The sequence below is a fragment of the Chelonoidis abingdonii genome, chromosome 3 (genome assembly GCF_003597395.2).
Source record: "Chelonoidis abingdonii isolate Lonesome George chromosome 3, CheloAbing_2.0, whole genome shotgun sequence".
NCBI classification, from domain to species: Eukaryota; Metazoa; Chordata; order Testudines; family Testudinidae; genus Chelonoidis; species Chelonoidis abingdonii.
Window position 1 is genome coordinate 124,854,798 of NC_133771.1, and position 23,643 is coordinate 124,878,440.

Genomic DNA, 23,643 nt, shown 5'->3' on the forward strand with positions numbered 1-23,643 from the left:
AAATATAGGTTTTTGCATAGACTTATACTACTACTTTCTGGGGGCAGATGCTTAGCCACACTATGGTAGTTTGGCACACTTGGTGTAAAGCTGCCCTAAAATCAGCTTGGTTAGCTTTGGGAAAATCCACCCTGTATAGGGGGATCCTTGGGTGACATGGAGGCTCTTATGCTGCCTATCCTCATGCCCTCTCCAGCCCAAGGGGTTCAGTCAGGGAAATGGTGTCATGGTGGGAGGAACCCCTATGATCTGGGAATCCCCAGCTGCCAGAATGGCTCCTTAGTGCCAGAGGGAGCTGGGACAGTTTAGAGCTGCTTTCTTGTCTAATGTCCACCAGGGGACTGGCCCAGCTCTCAGTCAAGGATCAAGAGGCACAAGCCACAAGCCAGGGATCTGGGCCTATGTCTTTCTGTCTCTTCTCCCCCTACCCTTTACTAGATGGAATACCAGACCTGCTGAAGTATGTATGATCATGTAACCTCCCCACTCCAGGGGCTGAATGCTAGTGCACCAGCTATCGTACCGGCATCTTTATTGTGAGCCTGTGTGATTGATTTCAGTTGGAATGGAGGATGCTTAGCACCTTGTAGGATCAGGCTATGGAGAGGCAATGGGGGAGGTAGAGAGAGAGAGAGGTCATGTCACCATTTTGTGGCTTGAGCCTGCCTATGATCTGCTGTATACCTGTAGGTATTTCAGGGATTGCTGCTGTAAGTATATTCATATTTCCCATGTTTTCCTCTTGTCAAGGAATCTTTGTAACTTTTGGTGGTTATCATCTCATGCTAAGAATGTGGGACACCACACAGAGTTTCTCTGTGCTCTCTAGCCACAGAGGGCACTACTAGAAGTGCCTCATATTAACTGGATAGTCTTCAGTATTGCATGTGAACTCTTGTCTATGGGTCTGTGTTTGAAATAAGCAAATATTGCTCTGTGGACTCTGCAACAGGCTCCTCCATCTGTATAGACTGCTGAAGGCTGCTATATGTATTTTCTAAACAGCTCTCTCTGAAAATATCACACTCAAAGCAACATCAACATATTTTGCTGTTATATCAGCTTTGCTTTAGGTGTAAAAAAATTCTGTCAGTCACTTTGCCAGGAACATTCATATTATGTTGCATTAGGAAAAAAGCTGCTTTCGCTGTGGGAAGAAAATTTGCTTTTCCCTAAACTTAAATTCCTCTTTCCAGCCACCAAAGACTCATGGAAATTCTAACAGACCTGAGGCAAGTTAAATAGAGACTCATAGACTTTAAGGCTAGAAGGGATCATCATCATCATCATCACCATCTAGTCTGACCTCCTACCCACTGCAGGTCACAGAACCTCACCCACCCACTCCTGTAAAAGACCCATAAATATAGGTCCTGAACTAGTCAACAATCTCCTTTAATCCTTACATTTTACCTTTTAATTTATGCTCTAGATAGAAGCTGTGCCTCTGCCCACACTGAACCCAACTCTGTTACATGAGTTGCTTTTCTTTCAGGCCTCAATTGTCCCCTGTGGGCACAGCCCAGAATAAGAGTTCGTGTGGAGTAACGTTGTCCCAGAAGGAATGTGTCCCAGAGCTCCGGGGCATTTAACTTGTATCTGCTACTACACCTCTTCAGGGGAGGCAGCTTACTATCCCTCATGTGGCAGGCCAGTTCTGGTGGCTTTTATCATCACCAGGAAAGCTGAACTAACAAGACACATTAAATATAGTCTTTACCAGGATCACTCTGGTTGTGATCCTTCCACTTCTTCCCCCCCCCCCACATACACCTCCCATCGGTCTCTGTCTGTTTAAACTTTAAGTGCCTTGGGGCAGGGACTGTGTCTTCTTCATTTGAGAAGTGCAGGCCCATTCTGTGTGAGACCACAAACTAAATAATAATGACATAAACTGTAACTGTAATTATTCAAAGGCCAGATTTCTAAACCCAGAAATCTACATAAGCTACACTAATGTCTTTGTTTTCCTTCTTGAAATGAGGACAAGAAAGAGGCCAAAAAATACTAGAAATGAGATCGTCACCTCAACTCTGGCCTCTTTGCACCAGGTAAAAGACGAGGAGCAGCATAAATGGGTTGTAAAAGCCCCAGTTGCTGCCAGGGAAGATTCTCGTGGTGCAGGAACTGAGGAAGATAGCTGTGAGGCTGTTATTCAAGGACACCTCCTCCTCCCCCCCCAATCCCTGACATAGGGGCATGTTGGGGGAGGATGGCTATGTGGGGAAGAGGGACATATTAGGGGTGGGGCTGCAGCACACAGTGTTGTGCAGATTCCAGAGAGGCTGCCATAGCTTAGACTTCAAAGCTGTCTCAGTTATGCTGGGAGCCACCCCAGCATCTGGAGCAGGCCAGGATCAAGAGGGCACAAAGGTGGCTTAAATCCATCATAATCCCCTTCTTCCTACTAGGTTGAGAGTTCAAGTATGGCACAGCATCTCACTTAGGACTTTTGCCCAAAAGAGGTTGTTCTGTTCTCTTGGGTAAACCTAGAATTAGGCAGGTTATTAGAAATGGCGTTGGTCTGTCTGTCTCATTGATTTCTAATATGTCTGTCATAGTATCCTAGAAAGAGAAATTAAATCCCACTGTAGAAACATTTTCAAGGAGAATATCAAGGAACATCATGTATGCTAGTCTATGAAAAAATCCACTTGAGAAACAAACATCCTGCCTCTGATATGTTCAGAAGCATAGTCCCAGTGAGAAATATCAGAAAGGAAACAGTTGCAGTAATACAAAACCATATTAAAATTGCACATAGAAAATGACAAGTTGACAACTTAAAACAATTCTAATATCCTTTCTGCCAACTCTCATTTCTATTCTATGTCTTCGTTTGAAGACTGCTTCTTGCCCATAAATGTCTACAAAAGTTCTTAGAGAAACAAAGTGGGTGAAGTAATATATTTTATTGGATCAGTTTCTGTTGGTGAAAGAGATAAGATGGAACAGATTGTTTCACATAAAATAGTTAAGAACATAAGAATGGCCATACTGGGTCAGACCAAAGGTCCATCCAGCCCAGTATCCTGTCTTCCAACAGTGGCCAATGCCAGGTGCCCCGGGGGAGTGAACCTAACAGATAATGATCAAGTGAGCTCTCTCCTGCTGTCCATCACCACCCTCTGATAAACAGAGGCTAGGGACACCATTCCTTACCCATCTTGGCTAATAGCCATTAATGGACTTAACCTCCATGAATTTATCCAGTTCTCTTTTAAACGCTGTTATAGTCTTAGCCTTCACAACCTCCTCAGGTAAGGGGTCCCACAAGTTGACTGTGCGCTGTGTGAAGAACTTCCTTTTATTTGTTTTAGACCTGCTGCCCACTAATTTCATTTGGTAGCCCCTAGTTCTTATATTATGGGAACAAGTAAATAACTTTTCCTTATTCACTTTCTCCACATCACTCATGATTTTATATACCTCTATCATATCTCCCCTTAGTCTCCTCTTTTCCAAGCTGAAAAGTCCTAGCCTCTTTAATCTCTCCTCATATGGGACCCGTTCCAAACCCCTAATCATTTTAGTTGCTTTTCTCTGAACCTTTTCTAGTACTAGTATATCTTTTTTGAGATGAGGAGGCCACATCTGTACGCAGTATTTGAGATGTGGGCGTACCGTGGATTTATATAAGGGCAATAAGATATTTTCCATCTTATTCTCTATCCCCTTTTAAACATACTTCAAGGAATCATTCATGGAATAGTGGCCCATTAACACCAATCCACTCATGGGGAGGGGGGAAGCAGGAGTAGGGGGCTAGTGGGTTATAGAAAGTTCCCAGACTCATCTTTTGACGATCTTTTATAGGTTTCCTTGAGGATGAGGACTGAGGGGTCAGATATAGAGAGATCGCGTCGTGAAAAGTGTTCACCCATAGGTGATACGGTGTTTTTGTCTTTTATTATTGTTCTGTGAGAGTTCATTCGAGAGTGCAGTGATTATCTGGTTTCACCTACATAGTTGTTGTTGGGGCATTTAGTGCACTGGATGAGGTACAGCACATGTGGGGGGGGGGGTTGTTTTGAAGGGCCAACCTCTCCAAGCTCATCAGAAGCAAGCTCCCCACAGACCAGCACACATCAACTTACAGTGGCACCAGACCCTGCCAGAACAGCAGCTGCAAAATCTGCAAACATTTCTACTGCTACGATGTTCGATACCCTCCACAACACGCTTTTCAAGATCGATAGGTCCTACACATGTTGTGTACCTCATTCAGTACAGTAAGTACCCCAGTGACAACCATGTTATGATATGAGACTATCACTGCACTGTTAAATGAACACTCTCATAAAAATAATAAAAGACAAAAACACCATATCTCCTGTGGGTGAACACTTGTGAAAAAGCAGTCACTCTATATCTGACCTCTCAGGCCCCGTCTACACTACACAGTTAAATCGATTTAAACAGCTTTAAATCGATTTAATGCTGCACCCGTCCACACTACACCACCCTGTAAATCGATTTAAAGGGCTCTTTAAATCGATTTCTGTACTCCATCAAAACCACAGGAGTTACCCTAAAATCGATTTTACTACATCGGAATTAGGTCAGTCGTGGACGGAAATCGAAGTTACTATCGGGAGGTATCCCACAGAGCACCACTGACCATCTGGTCAGCAGTCAGAACTCGATGCACTGGCCAGGTAAACAGGAAAAGCCCTGTGGACTTTGAATTCTATTTTCCTGTTGGCCAGTGATGGAGCTCTGATCAGCACAGGTGAACCACGCAGGGCAACAGACAGGTAACAATGCAGTCTCCTGAGAAAAAAAAGAGCTCCAGCATGACCACACAAGAGGTACTGGATTCTGATCGCTATTCTGGGTGAGGTCAGTGCTACAGAACCCTTCGTCAAGACGAAATGAGAATATTGAAAGAATTCAAAGTTGTGATTGCAAAAGGACAACGGGGGACTCAGTGCAGTGCAGACTAAAGTGAAAGCTGAGCGCATACAGAAAACCAGAGAGGAAACGAAAGCTGGAGCAGGTCGAAAACATGCGTCTCTATGCTGGCTGCATGCATTTGGTGCCTGCGCAACAATACCCTACCCTGGCGTGGTTCAGAGGTCAGGTTGTAATATAACCGTGGCTGAGGTTCTGCTGAGGTGAGAGATGACGAAGACAAGAGGAGAAGAGATGCTGATAGCACAACAGTCTATACACAGCAGCCAGGAGCTTTTTGAGAGCAAGAATAACTCCCAGCCCACCCAAGCACTATACCGACAGTGAAGCCATGGAAGGAACCTCTGGTGAGTGTATCATTTTAATAATCAAGCCACGCTTTGGTGGGGGGAGGCAAGGCTGGCGCTGGGCTCTCTGGTGAGAGGAATCTTCCACTACAGCCCGCTTGGGTGGGGGAGGGAAGCTGGCGCTGGCTTCTCTGGCGAGCAGGAATTTCCCAGCTACCAGCCACGCTTTGGTGGGGAGGAAGGGTCTGGCGTGGCTTCTCTGGCGAGCAGGGAATTCCCAGCTACGCACGCTTTGGGTGGGGGGGAGGAGGCGGCGCTGGGCTTTTCTGGGAGCAGGGAATCTTCCAGCTACCAGCATGTTTGGTGGGGAGGGAAGGAGGAAGATGAATAACAACGAGCTTACGGATAGCAGCCATGCGCTGGTGAGAGAGTGGAAAGACCGGGGGTTTGGGTTTCCGGTCCTCTGAAAGGAAAAGGATCATAGGTCACTGTGAATAAACCCTGGAGAATCAAAATAAGCTTACCATGCCGCACGGAGTGAATTATGATTCAGGACCGGTCCTGCGTCTGCAGTGTGCTCTCACCAGAGACATCACGGACCTCAGTATTAAAGATGCAAAAATCGACTTGTAGTGAAATCATTGCTAGTAGGTGCTAGTTTTTATTCACTGTGAAAGAGTACAATCATTGTCTGTAAAATGTATCTTTTTACTATATTCTCTCCTGTCTCCTCCCCCATGCAGCTGCGCATTTTCTGTACCTCCTCAGCCATCAGGAAGGCTAGCTAAAAGAGGGAGAAGAACTCGAGATGAATGTTCAGAATCATGGAGTAAGCCACAGTGACAGAGCTCATCAGAATGATGGAAGAAGTGATAGCAAATACAGGAAAGATGCCAGCCGGGAGGATAGGAGGACGCTCGATGAGAGATGGGCAGGAAGAAGAGTGGCGACAGAAGACAGGCAGGAAGATCAGAGGTGTAGGCAGAAGATCAGCGGTGGCGTGATGCAACGCTGGAGCTGCTGCGTGATCAAAGCTGAGATCTTCAGGCGCATGGTGGATGTTCAGGAACAGCAGCGGGGTACAGAGTGCACGCAGCTCATGTTTAACCACCTCAAGAGCTCCCACTATCCATATCTCCTCACCCAGACGTGTTAGAACGCGTGGGGACGATTTCTGCACAGCCCACCATGACCCGGGGCCATGGGGCAGCCAACCAAAAAGGTGACGATTAAGCGAATGTGCTTATGCTTTTCCGTTCTTCCAATCTCCTCAACAACACCATGCAGGGATACCTAATAATTCTGTGTCTATTTTTATGATTACTTTTAATCAGAATACATCCAAAGGGGATGGTGGGTTTTCTTAAGGGATGAGACTTTTAAGAAGAATTCATTGATTTTAGCACCACAACATAGACTCTTTAAATACAGAATAATGATTTTTAAATATACTGACTTTAGTCTCAGCAAGCTGTAAGTAAAGGGGAGGGGGGTTGCTTAGAGGAGTCAATAGCAAGGCGGATTGTTCATCAAGGGAAAAAACCGAGTCACACCATACCCTGCCCGCGAGCTGAAACTACTTTCAAGCTTCTCTGATGCGCACCCGCCTCCTGTGTGCTTTCTAACGCCTGTGTGTGCTGCTCGTATCACGGCAGTGCATTTGCCGCAGTCCCACCCGCCAGAAAGTCTCCCCTTTACTCTCACAGAGATTGTGGAGCACACAGCAGCAAGCAACAATAGCAATGGGACATCTTTGGCTGAGTCTGAGAGTAGTAGTAATGATCGGAAGCGCCCTTTAAACGGCCAAATGCACACTCTACCACCATCCTGCACTTGCTCAGCCTTAGTTAAACACTTCCTGACACTGTCCAAGCGCCTGTGATGGGCTTATGACTGCATCAGGTAGCGGGTACCCAGGATAAGACAGGCATTTCACATCCCAAATGTTATTTTCTCGGTCTGGAATAATTTCCCTGCTGCCAGCCGTTAAAGATGCTACAGTCTGCTACGAAGACGCGAGCGTTCATACCTTCAATGCCTCTCCGTGGCTGGTGAAACGTCACCTTGTGATCCAACCAGTGCGGCACATCATGGAAAAGTCCCTTGCGGTTCACGTACTGGGTCCGTGCTCTGGCCAACGTAGGGTATGGTTTCCTCTAATGCCTCCGGTAGCGGATCCCATTGAGAAAGCCATCCACTTCACTGCCTCAGACGTTCACAACTTTACTGAAGTCAAGATTCTTTCTTAGCTTAGCATTACATTGCTTTGACTCCCGCCCACAGTATATTGCCTCTCCAATTATTCCCTGACTGATTGGTAGCGTGTTGGAGTTGGCAAGCTTCCAGAGGGCTATGCCTGCTTCTGCACTGTGAGGGCTGCTCCATGTTGAGTATCATGGCGTTTCAGGCAGTGAAAGCAATCCAAAGTTCAATAGAAGTGCTTTCGCATAAGCGAAAGTTTTGCAGCCACTGGAATCGTCCACACTGCAAATATATGCGTGTCCACCAGTTCGTGTTGTTTCCCTGCCAATATCGCGATCAATGGTTAGAAGGCTGCCCATTACAGCAGTAGCTAAAGCTGCGTCCGGGTAGAGGAGAATTCGTCTACATGTGTTCATCGCTCTCGTCGGTACGCTGTCGTAGCTTCCATCTCCTCCTCCTCTCATCCCCTCTCCTGATTTGCTAGTTCATGGCCAGCAGTGACAGCAGATCTTTCGCGCGAGTGTTACAAACTTGCACATGCGTTATGATCTCAGCAGGGTATGTCGGCAGGGCTCACGCTTGCTGCGATTGCGTTTAGCGCTCTTCCCCAGGAAAAAAGGCGCGAATGGTTGTGCTGCTTTCACAAAGGAGGGGTGAGGTGTACAGCACACTACCCGGACAATATTTTTCCACATCAGCACTGGGCTCCACAGGAAGTGCAACTTATAGGATAGCTTGAACACTACCACACAGGCGAACGCTCTGACACCCCAAAGAACTCGACGCTAGCCTTGGACCATGGACGCACACAATCGATTTAAGGATCCTAGTGTGGACGCACTAAATCGATTTTATAAAATCGGTTTCATAAAATCGGTTTAAACAAATTCGAATTAATCAGGTAGTGTAGACAAGGGCTCAGTCCTCATCTTCGTAGGAAACCTGCACAACACCTTCAAAAGATGACCCTGGGAGTTTAAATTCATAACTTTGCTAGACACTAAAGATCATGGACTGAATAGAGACACTAGATTTATGGCTTATTACAATAATCTGTAACCCAACTAACCACCACCCATGGCTTTTTTCCCCCTCCTTTATGACTGGAAAGGTGTTAATGGGCCACTTCACGTTGAATGACCCCTTGAAACAATCGGTTCCACCTTGTGTTTAGCTGTGACACTCTGAGTACATTTCTCAGACCTGAAGAAGAGCTCTGTGTAAGCTCAAAGGCTTGTTTCTCTCACCAATGGAAGTTGATCCAATAAAAGATTTTACCTCAGCCACCTTGTCTCTTTAATATCCTGGGGCCACCACAACTACAACAACACTGTATTCAAAAGGTTCTTGGCAGATTGACCATCCCCGTCTGAGCACAGAGTTTGTCTGGCTTGCCTTTCATCTCAGGTTTAAAGGTAAAACTCTCTACAGCTCTGTTCTGTATTCCTTGCACACACATAACTGCTATTGACCTTGAAGGCAGAAACACAAAATATTATTCCTGTGTTCTTGCTGAAGTAGATAGAGGGCTGGAGGATGTCAGGGACAGAAATCAGCATCCCAAAATGAAGGCCTGGGCAGATGTCTGTAGGAGAGGGATCCCTATTGATCAAAAGACATTAGCTGTGTGTGTATTGATATGTATATTGTATATAACATCAATAATACATTATTTTGCTCCTTGCTGATACTTATATCCAAAATGTAGGCCCTGATATACATTGTAGATTCTTCGCAAAGGTAAAGATGGCAATATATTTATTACACACCTGTTATGTTTTATTTTATTAAAGATAGAGCGGATAACATTTAAAAAGTGCATTAAGTGACGTATTAGCTTAAGTTTTATTGAAAGTCAGTGGGACGTATGCCTCTAAGATCTAAGTTTTTAAAGGTATTTAGGTATTGCTTTATTAAGTGTTGCAGCACCTAACTGACCTTGGAGTCTAATTCCTATTGACTTTCAGTGAAAGCTGGGCTCTTAAGTAACTTTTGATAATGGGACTCGCTACCCATATTGGTTGTGATTATTGGTGACAGTGTCCTACCCCACAGGTTTCTTATCTTTGTTATTTCAGATGTGGTGGTGCAGTGGTGTACACAGGGAGACCTGTTGGCTGTAGCAGGCATGGAAAAGCAAAGTCAGCTAGCTGACCTTGGTAGCAGTGCCATTCTGAAAAGTGCGCTCATCAAATTCTACAATGTCCGTGGTGAACATATCTACACGCTGGAGACTTCTGTGCAGGTAAAGGGATGTTTTTGAAGTTATCCCTGGTATTAATGCCAGAGCTTCAATAATTTTTCACCTACATTATCCCAATAATATAGGCAAACACTACCGAAGTGCTCAACTGAGTGTGTTTAACGAGTTCTAAGTCTTTGGAGCTCCTAGAATCTGAATTGCAGGAATGTATCTTATAATTAATTATTATTATGAGTATTATGGTCAGGCCTTGAGGCTCAAACTGAGATTAGGACTCCATTGTGTGAGGCACTGTACAGACACCTAGTGAGAGGCAGTTGCACCAAAGACTTTACAGTCTAGACAAGACAGACAAAAGGATGAGAGATGAGGAAGTAAAGAGCAGAGAGACTAAGGCACAGATTATTAAAGATATTTAGGCATTGCTGTGGCCAGTGTTGTAATGCCTAACTGATTTAGGAGCTTAAACCTCATTTTCTAAAGGGATTTACACATTTAGGAGCCAATATTCTAGTGACAGTTAATGTGATTTTGGTTCTTAAGTGCCAGAATCCTTTTTGAAAATGAGATTTAAGCTCCTAAATCAGTCAGGTGTTGCAGTACTGAGCACACCACCACCTAAATACCTTTAACAACCTGTGTCTAAGTGCCTGACCCAAAGTCACACTGGAAATCTGTGGCAGAACCAGGAACTGAACCAGGAACTCTCCTGAGTCTAAATCCAATATTTTAACCACAAGACTGTCCTCCCTGTCTACTATCTCCTTACATATACAGGACAATTCTGTCTTAGTGTAGGGGCAGGACAACCTGATAGAACAGGAGGTCCTACGATGTATGAATCTTTTATTACTCTTATGGGCACAGATGGTATTATGGGTAAAACACAGAATTCTGAGTTGAGAGGGCTTGTTTCTGTTCCGAGATTCACCACAGATTTCCCATGAGTTTCGGCAAGTCACTTAATCTCTCTGAGTGAACTTTAGCAAAAGACCTATATGCCACTTAAGTCCACAAAATAAGACTTAAGTGGTGCTTATGTTTTCTGCTGGCTGTCTGAACAGGAATGAATTTCACCCTATGCCTTGGTTGGCTGTCTATAAAATGGGGACAACATCTTTCATTCTTCTCCATGGTGTTGTGAGGCTTAATGTTTAAGTGCTCTGAAATCCGCAAGTGATGGAATGTTCCATAGATATACATTATTAATTATTATTTATTTATTCTGCAATACCATGAGATGAAGTGCGTACAAAATGCTGAGTTAAGGACTTCATAGCAAGTTAACTCCTGAATTTCCACATTTGTATTTATTTCTCTCTCAAGAGTAACATATAGTAATTAATTACATACATTTTTAGTTTGGATTTAATTTTTATTTTTTTTGTTTATTTTGTTTATTTATAATAATATGTTCCGCATCCAAGCTTGGGTGAAAAATATTAGGGACCCAAATGTGTGTATAGGCAGCTAAGTGCTGATTTAGCTGCTGGGGCTTGTCTACACATACGGTTGGTACCACTTTAACTATATTGGTATAGTTAAAACAATACAACCTCCCCCACCACCCAGGTGGATGCAGTTATGCCAGTATAAGGGCTTGTCTACATGGGGACACTTAAGAAAATGAATCTGAATTACCTAAAGGTGTGAATTTAAAGTGGATTAGTTAGACTGCTTTAAACCCCAGTGTGGATATCTCATTCAGAATTAAAGTGGCCCTAATTCAGTTTAGCTTCCAAGTAGAATAAAGTGAATTAAGGCCACTTTAATTCTGAATAAGAGATCCACACTGGGGTTTAAAGCAGTCTAACTAATCCACTTTAAATTCACACCTTTAGTTAATTCAGATTAATTTTCCTCGGTGTCAATGTGTAGACAAGCCCCAAGAGTGCTTATACCAGTATAACTATTTTGGTTATAGCAGTATAATTCCCCAGATAGGAAGCAGAATAAATGATGTCAGTGCAAGATACCTTTTTACTGGTATAACTGTGTCCACACTATGGACCATACTGGTATAACTATTTCAGTAAAAAAAAATAAAAAAATCACATCCTAACCAAAATAATTTTACTCTTACAAACACTGAGTGTAGACCAGGTTTAAGATTAAGGCCTGATTTTCATCTCACATTGGTTTGTGTAATTCTGTTGACTTCAGTTAAATTAATTTGTAATATACACTGGTGAAATTGAGAGGAGGGGTGCCTAAACAAGGTACTTCGGATCTCTTTCTCCTGTCCTTTGTCCATTTAGATTGTATGTGTCCACATGTTTGAACACTGGGCATAATAATATTACTATCTAAGTCCGGGATTGGCAACTTAAAGGTACCAGGCACTAAAATCCGTTAGCAGGTCGGGGAGTACTGGGTCTTGCCTCCAGGGGCGGGAGGGTGTCCTGTTCCTGAGTGGTGGGAGGCCCCAGGCGGGCAGAGTTTGAGAGCGAGCCCGCCCTGCACTCACCCCACAGCAGTAGCTCTGGTCCTACGATGCTGGACCCAGCTCCCTCCTCCAGCCCACTGGATCTCACCTCAGGGTATGTGATGTGTGCATATGTGCAGGCCAGCTTTCCCCTTCCCCCCCGTGATGCCCCACTCTATCATGCCCCCTTCTTAGCCCTGGTGCTGCCAGACCTTCTGCCCTGAGCTGGGGCTGTGGCAGACCAAATAAAATGTTCTGGTTGACCAGATGAAGCCCCCATCCCTGATCTAAGTAGCAATGTACTAGAATTTGTAGATCACTTGGATTACTGACAAAATCAGCTAGAACCTGTTATTGCACAAAAAGATTGTTAGTGACATTTGTTATTCTACATGGCTGCTCCAAAGATACATGTAGTGGACAGACAGAGTCCCCAGTCCCAGTAATTTGTCTTATGAACACCAGCAGCAGTAAAATCAGTATTCTGCTGGAGAATGGCAGTCAGTGCTGTGATGGGATTTTATAAAACTGACCATTGGCAATTGAAAGGGAATGAGTGGGAAGAGGAGAGTTTGTCACATCTCAAACCCTGCTATGAAAGCTGTTTCCTCTGCAACAGGCAATATATGAATTGGATGGTGCATTTATTTTATATCAGCACAGTTCTTGATTTAATTAATGGCAAGAAAGTTAAGGAGCACTGAACATTGCAGAGATCAGATTACTGGTGCAAAATTGATTTAGTGTGAGGTGCTCCTGGTTCATATGTCTGATAAAGCAGTTACCTGGTATCTTCACTGTAAGATACATTAAACTGTTATTGTTTATGCTGTTTGTATATTCTGGATGTTTTGGTGGGGATTAAGTGACAATTTATTGGGTAGTTTATAAAAATAACTCCCTGAAAGCCGCTGTAGAATTTCTATTCAGTTTAGTTAGATCGTACATTACTTGGTGTAAGGCCACAGCTAGCCACAGAGTAGGAATAAGAACCTCAGAACTGTTCACTTTGGTTTATTCATAATGATGATGATCATTGTCACAGTTTCTCTTGAGAACAAACTGTGCTTTATGTCCCCATCTTCTCCTCCTGCTTTGGTACAGTTTGGTGTCTAACATCTGTTATCAACTCTTAATCCCTGACCATCAATGAGTGATTATATTGTTCATAAATAGATAACCTAGTTTTCTGGCTATGATCTCTGAATATAAATAACAACCTAAGCAAGGGGATCATGCTCCGTTAGAAGTTTTCAATCCAGCCTAAGACTTTTATATGAAAACTAATTCACAACTGGGAGAGTATAGACATCAAGGTATAACAGCTTTTGGCATATTGCCCTGTCAGTGAGATTAACCCAACACCCATAGCTCCCCTTAATATCACAAAATGGCATATACAAAAAACCTGGATAGAGTGAACAACAGTGGCAGGCCTTGAACCAGTATTGGAATTTACCTTGAGGCACCACATACTCTCAGCTCCTGTTGAACTCACTGAGAGTTGAGGGTGTTCATCACCCCACGGTACTGAGCCTTCATACTTTTATCTTATTGGAACCATCCCCTGTGCACAGCTATCTGAGTAAAAATCTCAAAGATCTGTAATATTGGGGTATCAACTGCACTTGCAGTTCCAGTGCTTGTTTATACAAAGAATATATTTTAAAGCAGGGGTTCTCAAACTGGGGGTCGTGTGGTTATTATATGGAGGGTCGTGAGCTGTCAGCCTCCATCCCAAATCTCACTTTGCCCCTAGTATTTATAACAGTGCTAAATATATTAAAACACATTTTTAATTTTTAAGGGGAGGGGGGTCACACTCAGAAGCTTGTTATGTGAAAGGGGTCACCAGTACAAAAGTTTGAGAGCCACTGTTTTAAAGGCTGCCCATAAACTGTAAACTAGTCAAAGGAATACTGTCTGTTCCTGTAAATCTAATTGTTCAGCATTTCTTTCCCCCCACCCAAATCTGATCAAGCAAAGATAAGCCAAATTCCTTTCTTTAGTCATTTTGTTTTTCAGTAATGCTTCTCTTGCATTTTAAAATAGAATAAAAATAGTAAAATGCCCTTTCATGCATTCTTTATTGGAGGAACATTTACAAACCGTTTGTATTTATTTAACTGTCATAACCCTTTCTCCGGCATTAAGCAGAGACAGTGATAATAATAATTGGACTTACTCAAGACTCTCATTACAGTCTTGCTAAAATTGTTTATCAGGAATGCTGCAACCCAGTTCTGTCATTTCAGAATTACTCACTGGTTGTGTGGCAGGATCTTCAGTATATCAGTTTACTATACCTGCTGTCATAAAGCAATCCTCCGACTGGATACAGTTGCTTCATAGCTTCCCAGTAGGGGAGGCTCCAACCACATCACTCCACAGTTGCCTCACTGCACAGATTTTTGTAATGTCTGAAGTTGTGATAATTCATTCTGCTTAATGGCTCAGATAATTTGTATAGGTGCTGATCCTTTCTATGGGCCTTAAAATTCTCTCTTCCATGGCCCAGAGAGGACCATAGCAACGGGAATTGGGGCCTGGAGATCCTGATTGTGATTTCATTTACATGAGTGTAGATTGAGAGTAACTCCACTGTAAAATTGGGGCAAGTAAAGCAGAATCAGGCCAAAGTGAACTACCTGTGTGGAGGGAGTGGAATCAACGTGGCACACTCCATAACTGACTGTATACTTAGCAATATTAGGTTTACAGCTGACCTTGATAAATGGACAGTTTTATAGTGTGATCACTTTTTCTCAAGGCATCTGTTATTTAAATGTTAGTTCAGTAGGGTGCTCAATTTAAAAGGTTCTAGTTTTGTGTGTAATTTTTTGTTGATTGTTACAGACTCTTATTCTGATATTGTTAGTATAGAAAAGGAGCTGTACAAATTCAGTCAGGTAGACATAGTATAAAATGAGTTTGAACTAAACCTTTTTTTGAAAGAATGAAGCTAAATATTTTTACCCCAGTTTTCTAATTAGCTGTTGAAAAGCTATAGGTTGCATCTAAAAATACTGGCTTTGCTCCTGCTCCTGTTAAAATCAGTGATAGAACTCGTACAGACCTTAGATCTCATACAGAGCAAGATTAGGCTCAGAAGTTGGCTCTTCTTTTTTTGGTTAATTCATTAATCAAAGTATAGTCATTTAGTATTGTGGTTCTCAAGCTTGGACAATCTCCAATACCACACTGAGCAATATGGGAAAGGCAGTGTAGCTCAAAACCTGATGCCCTATTGGAGGTTTTTGACTCCTTAACTTGAGCTCCCCTGAATTGGTATAATATAACAGCTTTTTGTAACAAGCAAGCCAGCCCTATGCTTATATCAAATTCACTTGGTTTAAAAAAAAAAAAAGCATTATGATTCCTCCAGATGTGTAGTAAGAGAGAAATTAATTCCTGCCCTGCCTCTTTCAAACAGATTATGGGTATGTCCAAACTCCTAATTGGCCTGGGCCTAACCTTCTAAGAATACTAGAGTTTTGTCTGTCTTGTACAGACTTTGTGTTATGGACTGTGGACCTTCCTGTAGGAACAAGTGTTCAGTGTTTTAACAAAGGTACGTTTTTTTAATATAGCTCAGGTCAGCAGAATATGGTATTCAGGCATTTCTTTCACCAAATTCACAAACTGTGTTGAGCTATACAGAAATAATTACTTCCTTATGGCTTTACTTTGAGTGGCACAGGTTGGATATAAAGGCAGGATTCTCCTGCTTCCTAGCAGTTTATTATAAGCACAAGGCCTCTCTGCCTTTTTAATACTGTTTCTGTCCCATAAAAGTCTGGCATCTTAATTGGTGGATTAAAGATCAAGAAATTTTGCAGATAACCTGTAATGATATAAAATTCATTCAACTCAGGGCTCCAAGGAGATGGGTAGAATTTTAGGTTAACTTCAGATTTAAAAAGGACAATGCAGGAAGAGTCCACCTTTTATATTCTCCAGCTGAACTGAGTGCTGTACATGGTCCTAATTGATATCACTTAGTCTTCAGATTCATTGCTTCTGTGTTATTGTGGCCTTTTACTTATATCCACTGAACTGAATCCTATTTGGGGGTTGTTAGATGATTGCCACTAAAGCTTCAACATGAGTTTGTTTTGTTACAGAAATAGCAACAAGGCAATTTGGAATATGTTTCAGGATCTCAGTAAAGGTCTTGAGGTGTTCAAGACAGACAAGCCATAATAACCCATGTAAATAGGTCACTGTCACACCTGGCAAATGTGTTCAGGAATCTTCAGAGTTGTTCATGTCTGAGAATTTGAATCTCTTTTTCTGCAAGTTCATTATCTTGTGTTGGAAAAGACTCAGCTAAAACTGACGTATTTCAGCTGGATTGAGGTGTGAAAAAATGCTTTATTATGGAAACTTTGAGCTGAAATAACTAAGAAACAAACAGCAAACTGTCAGTTCTGCAGTCTGAAAAATCTTGTGTGTCCCCATCACTGTAGTATCGGAGTGACTCTTGGTCATTCATGTATTTATCCTTACAACACACTGGTGAATTAACTGAGGCAGAGAGGCTATGTGACTTGTCGCACAGGAAGCCTGGAGTAGAGCAAGGACTTGAATCTATGTTTTCTAAGTCTCAGGCTAGTACCATATCCACAGGGCCATCCCTCCTCTCTCTTTTTAAGAAAAAAAAAGTGATCTAGGAGTTGAATGTGTCTGTAAAACTTCAACCTTTCTTAAGTGAAGGAGAGAATTAGCAAGCAAAAATGTTTAGTTTCTTTTCAGTTGTACTTAAACGTATTCATTAATCAGACAGATTCTCCTTTATAACTATAACACTGCTGAAAGATTTGAAATCCTGCAGTATTTATCAACACCAAAACCCAACTCATTGGTTCGTGTCCGGGAGTCAGACTTCCTGCCCCAGAATCTAATCTTCATGGATACTGTATTTCACAACCAGTGGAGCGTCTAGTCCCAGTAGGCAAGATATTGGTTCAGACAGTGAGCAGGCCTTAATGCACAGGATTTCTGAGCACATGGGAACTCAATAAGGAGTATATGACTTCCACTTAATTCAGGTTGACTGAACTGTGTGAATGGGATGAAAGGTTTGTATATTATATTTAGACTTGGCAGAATTTGATTTTTATTTTAATTATTTCAGTGGATACTATGTTTATTTTTTAGCATTTTTTTTCAATTTCAATTTCCACAGTTGTGGGAAATTATGAGGGGAGGGTCAGACAGTAATTACTGGAGAAGTTGATTCACCAAGTTAAAGCTTTATAACTGTTAAACATAAATTGTCAACATCACATGTCAAAATATACAAAGTAAATACCCTTAAATCAAACTCTAAAAAGTTCTCAAGCAGCATTTTTCTTTCTTTTTCTGTCTGCAGATTTAGAGTGTAATTGATGTTGACCAACATTTACCAATAAAAATCTAATCCTTCCAAGCCTAATTATACTGGTCCCCTGGCAGGCGGAAGAATGAGTCAAATAAGAAAAAGTAGCACAGGAAGCTAACTTAATTAGGAGTATCCAGTCCAGCACAGCACTGTAACATAAGGAAGGACATTCCCAGCTGGGATGCATGTAGCCACAGAGCCATACTAGAGTCTCTGTCCCCCTTTCTGTTTCTGAAACAATTTAGCTCATTGTTACCCAAGTTTTAAATCTGTGTTTGCACTTAGTGTGCTTCTTGTGTAAAACATCTCAATAATTGCCCTTCAGTGTACTGTGTTTAAAATTAGCATTGCTTAGCCGTAAAAGCCTTTTTATTTGTATAGAAATGAAACTTTTTCTGGTGTGTTTGTATTTGATCCCTGGGATTCATTCAGGCGTTTATATTTTCTGATGAGATCCTTATAAAATCTGCTGGCGTTTTGTATGATAAAAATTAGGGCTGTCAATTAATTGCAGTTAACTCACATGCTTAACTCAAAAAAATTAACCGATTAAAAAACTGAATTGTGATTAATCACACTGTTAAACAATAGAATACCAATTGAAATTTATTAAATTTTTGGATATTTTTCTATATTTTAAAATATATTAATTACAAGACAGAATACAAAGTGTACAGTGCTCACTTTATATTTATTACAAATGTTTGCACTGTAAAATAGTATTTTTCAATTCACTTCATAAAAGTACTGTAGTGCAATCTCTACTGTGAAAGCGTAACTTACAAATGTAGATTTTTTTGTTACATTGTTTTGTTTTTGAGTCCAGTTATGTAAAACTTTAGCGCCTACAAGTCCACTCAGTCTTAATTCTTGTTCAGCCAATTGCTAAGACAAACAAGTTTGTTTACATTGACAAGAGATACTGCTGCCTGCTTCTTATTTACAATGTCACTTGAAAGTGAGAGCAGGCATTTGCATGGCACTTTTGTAGCCGGTGTTGCAAGGTATTTACATGCCAGATATGCTCAACATGCGTATGCCCCCTCATGCTTCAGCTACCCTTCTGGAAGACATGCTACCATGCTGATGATGTTTGGTTTTTAAAAAAAAAATTAAATTTGTGACTGATCTCCTTGGGGGAGAATTGTACGTCCCCTGCTCTTATATACCTGCATTCTGCCCTATATTTCATGTTATAGCAGTCTCGGATGATGACCCAGCACGTGTTCTTTGGTTTACAAACACTGTCTGCAGATTTGACAAAACAGAAAGGTGGTACCAATGTGAGATTTCTAAAAATAGCTACAGCACTCTGCTTAAGGTTTAAGAATCTGAAGTGCCATCCAAAATCTGAGAGGGACAAGGTGTGGAGCATGCTTTCAGAAGTCTTAAAAGAGCAACACTCCAATGTGGAAACTACAGAACCCGAACCACCAAAAAAGAAAATCAGCCTTCTGCTGGTGGCGTCTGACTCAGATGGTGAAAATGAACATGAGTCAGCCTGCTCTGCTTTGGATTGTTATCGAACAGAGCCCATCATCAGCATCGAGGCATGTCCCCTGGAACGGTGGTTGAAGCATGAAGAGACATATGACTCTTTAGCATCTGGCACATAAATATCTTGTGACACTGGTTACAACAGTGCCATGCGAATGCCTGTTCTCACTTTCAGGTGCCATTATAAATAAAAAGCAGGCAGCAGTATTTCCTGTAAATGTAACCAAACTTGTTTGTCTGAGCAATTGGCTGAAGTAGGACTGAGTGGACTTGTCGGCTCAAAAGTTTTACATTGTTTTATTTTTGAGTGCAGTTTTTTTTGTACATAAGAGTACCTATTTAAGAGTAGGTTAGATAAATGTCTATCAGGGATGGTCTAGATAGTATTTGGTCCTGCCAGGAGGGCAGGGGACTGGACTCGATGACCTCTTGAGGTCCCTTCCAATCCTAGAGTCTATGACTCTATAATTCAACATTTGTAAGTTCAACTGTCATGATAAAGAGATTGCACTACAGTACTTGTATTAGGTGAATTGAAATATACTATTTCTTTTGTTTTTTACAGTACAAATTTGTATTAAAAATAAAGTGAGCACAGTACACTTTGTATTCTGTGTTGTAATTGAAATAAATATATTTGAAAATGTAGAAAACATCCAAAAATATTTAAATAAATGGTATTTTATTGTTTAAAAGTGCAATTAATCACGATTAATTTTTTTAATCTCTTGACAGCCCTAATAAAAATGGTAATGAAAGTACCAGAATTTGTGGCTGCATTTCCCTGCTCCCAGCAAAAAAACAAATGTCCGTTCATGTTAAACACTCTATGGTAGATCTGCATGCACATTCCCTATAAAGTGTAGTAGAATGTATATAAAGTGATATGGTTATCAACAGCATTTCCCCCCCCTTTTTTATTGGAACTGCCCTAAATAAATGGAATGCTTTATGAGAAGCAAGGACATCTCAGGCCAGCTACTTCGCACCACAGAATTTGGATGGAGCACTGTGGCAGGTTGATAACTGACTTGCTGCAGGAGTTGATCCACATCTTCACAGTTCAGGGAGGAAGCGTGTGAGGGGCAGCTATTGAGAAATGCTATTCTGATCAGTGCATTTAAAGGTCAGGCCACATCTGGCAGTTGAGGTTTTTTTTCGTGTCTGTAATAATGAATTTTTTTTTTTTTACTGTACCTCACTTTGAATCCTTGTAGTCCTTCACCTTGTGTGAAGTGATGCTGGATGTTAGATATGAAGAATGCTGTAGAATTGTCCTACTGCAGTGCTGTCCTGAAGAAAATGCTAACAAATCATTTCTGCAGTATCCATAAGCAAAATTCAAAATCGATACCGGCATGAAGATTGGCTGATGGCATAGAAAATTTTTAGATAAAAAGATGTAAAGGTCTGTGGGAGGAAACTAAGCCATTTTATATGATAGAGGGACTATCTAGAGATAACAATGTGAGCATGTAAGTGCTGTGATTTGAATAGAATATAATGTACATATATTTGTGTGTGTATACATACGTGCACATCTGTATATTTATAAACATCACATATACAAAAACTACATTAGAAAATGTAGTCAAGTCAAGCATGTAAAACAACAAAATTAAGGTTGGGAAATTGAGACTGAAACTGCACCAGGCCACACAGTGAGTCAGTGGCAGAACCATGACTAGAACGCATGCCGTCCTAACTTCCCACCTTGTACTGCTCATGCCCACACCACCTTCCTGCCAGAGGTGCCACCCATGGCTTCAGAAGTCTTGAATAATATGTCCATCCTACCCACATGTTGATAAAACCCCAGTACTATACCACGCAATTGTGTGTTTCTTCTCTCTGTATTATGTACACATCTTACTCCTGGAGGAATTCTGCCCCACTGTGCAATGCAGAATTTGTGAAGAATTCGTGTTCTGCGCAGAATTTCATGTTTCCCCTGTAGAATTGGTGCTGCAGAGCTGCTGGTCGCCGCTAAAATCCACTGGACTCTGCAGAGCACAGCTCTCCAACTCACAGAGCGCCCAGCCTGGTGGGGATGGAGGCTCTGCACAGGAGCAGTGCCAGGGTTTCTGGCGCCCTAGGCAGAATTTGGGGGTTGGCATTTTGTATGCTCCACAGGGCGCGTGGGAGCTTCCAGTTCCGCTTCCATCATGCTGCCGAAGAAGGACCCTTGCTGAAATGCCGCAGGCAACAGCGACAGTCATTGAGCTGCTCAGTTGTCTGCCGCTGTTTTCTGCGGCACGTCAGCAGAAGGTCCTTCTGTGGCGCAACAGGAGCGGAACCGGAAGCTCCCGTGCGCCCCGTGGGGAGCACACAAAATGCCACCCCCCAAATCCTGGTGCCCTAGGCGACAATCTAGGGTTGCCTAATGGAAGTGCCGGCCCTGGCTCTGCATGCTCCAGCTGCCTGGCTTGAGCTTTATCTGCCCGGGGGATGGGAGAGTGCCTAGGAGATCTGGTTCTGACAAAGGGTGTGGAAAGGCAGGGCCACACTGCATCACCTGGCAGGACAGTAAAGAAGCTGGGGGGAGTAAAGGCTGTGGGGTGAGGGGAATGCAGGTATCTGGGATGGTGTGGTTCCCCATGGCTGGCGTGAGGAAGGGTACAGGTGTCTGGACTGGGGGGTGCCCTGCAGCTGGGCTCTATGGGGAAAGGGACTGCAGGTATCTGGGCTGGGGGAACCCTATGGCTGGGCTGTGGGGGAATGGGACTGTGGGTATTTGAGGTCTGGGGGCCCCCACACAGCTACCTCTAGCACCCCCAAACTGGAACTGGGTTGTTGTAGGGTTTTCTTTAACTCTCTACTCCTGTGGGGGGAGGGATGTCTTCTTTTTTTGCCCCTGTTGTCTGTATTGTTGACAGGTATTTTGAAATAAATTACCAAAATAATTGAAATTGGAATGGTTATATTGTTATTTTGACAAATAAAATATGCAGAATTTTAAAATATGGTGCACAGAAATTAAACATTTTTGGTACAGAGTTTAATGTTTTTATGTAGAATTCCCCCAAGGGTAACATGTTGATTCATCTAGCATGTAGAAAGGGGTATAGTTTAAACCATCTGTAGTGCCAAGGGAAGCTGTACCCACAGTGGGATTAATCCCTTGGAGAAAATAGGGCACTTCTGCTCCTGTCCTTTCCAGGGCTCCACACAGGGGCGACTCCAGGCACCAGCCCAGCAAGCGCGTGCCTGGGTCGGCAAGCCGCGGGGGGTGGCCTGCCAGTCGCTGTGAGGGCAGCAGTCAGGCAGCTTTCAGCAGTGTTTCTGCAGGAGGTCCGCCGGTCCCGTGGTTTCGGCAGCAGGCACACCAAAGGCGCGGGACTGGCGGACCTCCCGCATAACCGCCACCGAATCCACGGGACCGGGGTGGACCTCCCAGAGAAATGCTGCCGAATCCTGCCTGACTGTTGTGCTTGGGGCAATGAAAAAACAGAGCCGGCCCTGGCTCCACAGCATGAATCATCACATCGCCATGTGCCCTGGCCTTGCCACTTATCTGTCCAGCCCTCCCTATTTTATGAGCTGCATTGGCCAGTTCCGAGTTCCCAACCCTGCTGCACTCCCCTGGTTTACAAGACCCAGGCTCTAACCCCTGAGCTATGGGGCCAGGTGGAGGTTGGTTCTGTCCAATGAGCAACGAATAAATGACCGCAAGGGACTACAAGGGAGATTCCTGCCAGTAGTGGCCCAAGGCTAGGTTCTGCCATGTGATAATACGTAGTCCTGCTATGAGTCCAGGGGACTGGAATCGATGACCTCTCAAAGTCCCTTCCAGTCTCATGATTCTATGTAGAATCTATTGCTAATGGGTTTCCTACTTTTAAAAAAAGTACCTACAATTAAACAATTTAGAACAGACAAAATCTCCTACGTGTGCGATTATGCTGGTTTTGATGATACTTCAGGGACTTCTCAGGTTCTTTTAAGTGTGTTGCCCAATCTTTAGACTATGTATTAATTATGTTGATTACTTAAGAATCCCCAGTTATTACTTTGAGGGTTGAAAGGTTCTTGTCCCAAGATCAGGCCCAGTGTTATTTCAATTATAATAGAGTTGGGAACCACGATGTGCACAGTTGCAACTCACACTATAGGAACTCTTATATTTACAAATATAGTTTAATACATTTAGCACAGTCACAAACACCCCAGCTTGGTAAGATAGATGGAGATACTACAGAATGTACATCTGCACATCTATACAACCACACCATCTCCTGTAGATGAACCTGAAATGTCAGCCGTCATCTTCCTCAGCACCATCCCCTTCCTCCTTATCACCAGTGGCCATCGTTCTGGCACCGCCCAAGGACTACATCTCCTCTTACTCCCCCTAAGCTGTAATGCCACTTTTATAATATGTTAGTGGACACCTCTATGTTTGATATATATTCAATAAGGGATTTTCCCCCTTTTCCTTATTTGTATTTCCTCACCTTACTAATGTTAGTGTTTTTTCCTATTGATTAGTATATCAGTGATCTAAAATTATACACATCAGTTCATTACCATGGCCCTTTTGTGGTTAGGTATCACATTTGTTATTTTGATTCTTCCCAAGTTGTAGTGTACCTATTAAGTTTAAAAGGGTATGAACTTAGGAAAGCTGTTGTACTCAAAGTACTATACGGGATCTTTTCAGGGGGATTAAGGCAAAACGCCACATTTATTAGTAATACAGGTATTAATTAATACTCTATCATATGCATATGAT

The 23,643-nt window shown here is 42.6% G+C and overlaps 1 protein-coding gene across 2 annotated transcripts in view; it reads left to right on the top strand.

Moving 5' to 3' along the window:
- The window catches only part of TULP4 (TUB like protein 4), a 300,603-nt gene that overhangs the window by 237,292 nt on the left and 39,668 nt on the right, over positions 1–23,643 (top strand). For both annotated transcript variants that reach the window (XM_032793337.2, XM_032793346.2), the window contains one exon: positions 9,482–9,648. In XM_032793337.2, the coding sequence (XP_032649228.1) occupies positions 9,482–9,648 (167 nt within the window). The remainder of the gene's footprint in view (positions 1–9,481; positions 9,649–23,643) is intronic.